The sequence below is a fragment of the Orycteropus afer genome, unplaced genomic scaffold (genome assembly GCF_000298275.1).
Source record: "Orycteropus afer afer isolate SDZICR_OR568_19922 unplaced genomic scaffold, OryAfe1.0 scaffold00085, whole genome shotgun sequence".
Taxonomy (NCBI): domain Eukaryota; kingdom Metazoa; phylum Chordata; class Mammalia; order Tubulidentata; family Orycteropodidae; genus Orycteropus; species Orycteropus afer.
In genome coordinates this window covers 9,857,764-9,860,975 of record NW_006921672.1, presented here as the reverse complement: position 1 = coordinate 9,860,975, position 3,212 = coordinate 9,857,764, and the positions used below count along the sequence as shown (strand labels likewise).

The following is a 3,212-nucleotide window of genomic DNA, read 5'->3' as shown; positions in this document are numbered from 1 at the left end:
CAGGGTGTGCTGCAAGTGGAAGGTTGGCAACAGCTGGTTTCACAAGTTGGTTGGCAGCAGGTGGTAGAGCAGGTGGTTTGACAAGTTGGGCGGCAGCAGGGCTGGCAGCAGCTGGACTCACAGCAGGTGGGCTGGCAGCAGGTGGTCCTGCAGCACATGGGCTGGCAGCAGGTGGTCCTGCAGCAGGTGGGCTGGCAGCAATGGGAACAACAGGAGTGGGTCATGGTGTCAGGTGTGGAGAGGGTTTCTGTTCAGAGGTGGGTTTCCCAGATTCTGAGAACTCTTTCTGGTCTGGGACATTTATACACTGGACTGCCAAAGTCTGAACCAATAAGCAGGACTTTTCCTTGTTGTCCTTGTTGTTCATGTTGTTTCATCATTGGGGTAATTATCAAGGAGGAAGTTGTTCTTTAAGTGTTATACCTCTTTTGAAAATAAATTTTTAATGTTTCTTAATTGAGAATTACTCACAGAAACTTTTTCCAGATGAAAGGAAGGTGGTCACATCATCAGCATCCTCCTGCTCCAATCATCATCTGGTCATATGATAGTTCCAGTTGGCTTAGGGGGGTCAGAACAGTTGTTCCTCCTGGCTTTCTTTGTTGACTGCTAACCATAAGACTGGTGGTTCAAACCCACCAGCCACCCAGAAGGAAGACTGGACAATCTACTTCCATAGAGATACCACCTTGGAAACCCAAGGAGGGGTTGCTATGAATCAGATTTGACTCGACAGCACTGAGACTTTTGGTTTTGGCTGTATTTAGATTAGGAAGTGCACTTGGAGAGGCACATGATACTGATTCATTTAGTGATCAACTGAAACTCTGCCTGGATCCAAGTCTATTCAACACACAAGCCTGATATCAAAGCTACATTGTATAGGGATCTGTGGCAATCACTGTACCTGTGTACAGTGATTCTATCAGATTCTATCAGATTCTTGTGCAGAGTATGTTTACAACAGGCTCTTCCATAGGGCAAAGCAGAATCAAATCAGGTGTGTAGAAGCAGAAGCAGTATAATGGGATTCAGAAAACATCAATCACTGCACATCTTGGGGGACAAATCACCCTGCTTTTCTCAGGGCTGTAGAGTTTCCCAGAATGTGGGACTCTCAGTGTTATAACTTGGATAGTTCTTGGGAAACCAGGACAAGTTAGTGACTCTAGTCTTGACTCTGTTCACCAGCAAAATCACTGATCCGAGGTGAGACACTAACTTGCACATTTTTTTTTTCAATTATGGGAAAATTATATGTAACAAAACCTTTGCCTTTTCATTATCTCTTACATGCACAATCCAGTGACATTAATTATATTCATTATGTTATGTGACCATCACCATTATTCATTTCCAATTTTTCCACCGCACTTAATAGAAAGTCAGTGCCCTCCAGACAATGGTTTCCTCTTGCTCCTTCTACCCCTGGTAACCACTAATAAATTGTGGTCTGTTTTCATTTGCCAATCCTAAATATTTCATATAAATGGGATCCTACAATATTTGTCCTTTGTAACTGACATTTTATTCAGCATAATGTTTTCAAGACTCATCCACATTATAGCATATATCTGATTTCATTCTTTTAATGGGTAATATTCCACATTTTGTTTGTCCATTTATCTACTGATAGATATCTAGGTTGTTTCCACCTTTTGGCTGTTGTGAACAATACTGCACCGAATACTGATGTACAAGTATCTATTTGCATTCCTGCTTTCAGTCCTTTTGGGTATATAACTAGGAGTAGAATTGCTCATTCATATGCTAATTCTATGTTTAACTTTTTGAGGCACTGCCAATGTAGTTGCATCATTTTACAATCCCACCAGCAATAGATGAGGGATCCAATTTCTCCATACTCTTGTCAACTCCTGCTGCTTTCTGTTTTTTGTTTTGTTTTGTTTAATTATAGCCATCCTAGTTAGTGGTAAAGTGGTATCTCTTTGTGGTTTTGATTTGCATCTCCATAATGACTAATGACCACTTGTCTGTCTGTTTTTTGTACTGCAGTGGCTAGAATGTTGCTGTGATGCTGGAATCTATGGCATCAGTATTTCAAATATCAGCAGGGTCACTCAGGGTGGACGGTTTTCAGCAGAGCTTCCAAACTAAGACAGATTAGGAAGAAGGAAATGGTGGTCCACTTCTGAAAATAATTGCCACTATAAGCCTTATAAATAGTAGTGAAATATCTCATAGATTGCCAGAAGATGAACAAGTTGGAAGGCATTCAAAATACAACCGAGGAAGAGCTGTGCTGACAAATTTCTCTTAGAAAGATCAGCACAAGGCTGGTCCCCATGAGGCAGAGGTTAAAGATGTCCCAAATGTCCAAACTATCAAGCCACTCCATCATTTCAGACATTAACTCTTCTTCTCAGTAACCTCCACCCCCTGTTTCAGGGCTCTGTATTTTGCTGTAACTTCTCAGAACTCACAGACATCCAAGGGATCAACTTACATAGTGGTGATAGAAGCTAGAAGGCTGGCAGGCTGGCAAGTCCCAGGTCTGTAAGTAGTTCTGGAGGATCCTTCCAATTCTCAGGGTTTGAGGAACCACAATCAGCAAATCAGATGATGACTGCTGTCCCTAATCCAGGGTGAGATGACAATGAGCCAAAATGCAGAACCAGAGCAAGAGGGAGAGCAAAACTTCCCAGAAGATTCCTATATATACCCTCAAGGAGGCTAAGGGTGGTGAATTGAGTTCACCACCAATCCAGCAAGGCAGGATTCAAAATATATTCCACCTGTGCTGTTCCAACAGCAATACCCCAAGTGAATGACTTTAAAAATCAGGAGTTTAAAAGCAGCTAGTCAGTTGTTGTTGTTGTTGTTGTTAGGTGCCGTCGAGTCGTTTCCAACTCATAGTGACCCCATGCACAGCAGAACGAAACACTGTCCGATCCCGCACCAGCTCCATTATCCCTGCTTTACTTGAGCCCATCATCACAGCGACTGTGTCAATCCATCTCATTGAAGGCCTCCCCCTCTTTCGTCGACCCTCCACCTAACCAAGCATGACATCCTTCTCCAGGGAATGGTCCCTTCTGACAATATGACCAAAGTAGCTGAGATGAAGTTTGGCCATTCTTGCTTTCAAGGAGCATTTCAGGTGCACTTCTTCCAGGACAGATCTGTTAGTTCTTTTAGCAGTCCATGGTACTTTCAGCATTCTTCGCCAGCACCACAACTCAAAAGCATCA

At 42.8% G+C, this 3,212-nt stretch overlaps 1 protein-coding gene across 1 annotated transcript in view; it reads right to left on the bottom strand.

Moving 5' to 3' along the window:
* LOC103198016 (keratin-associated protein 9-4-like) overlaps positions 1-3,212 on the bottom strand; it is a 26,575-nt gene that overhangs the window by 254 nt on the left and 23,109 nt on the right. The window contains 1 exon segment of the mRNA XM_042781096.1: positions 23-199. Coding sequence (XP_042637030.1) covers positions 23-199 — 177 coding nt within the window.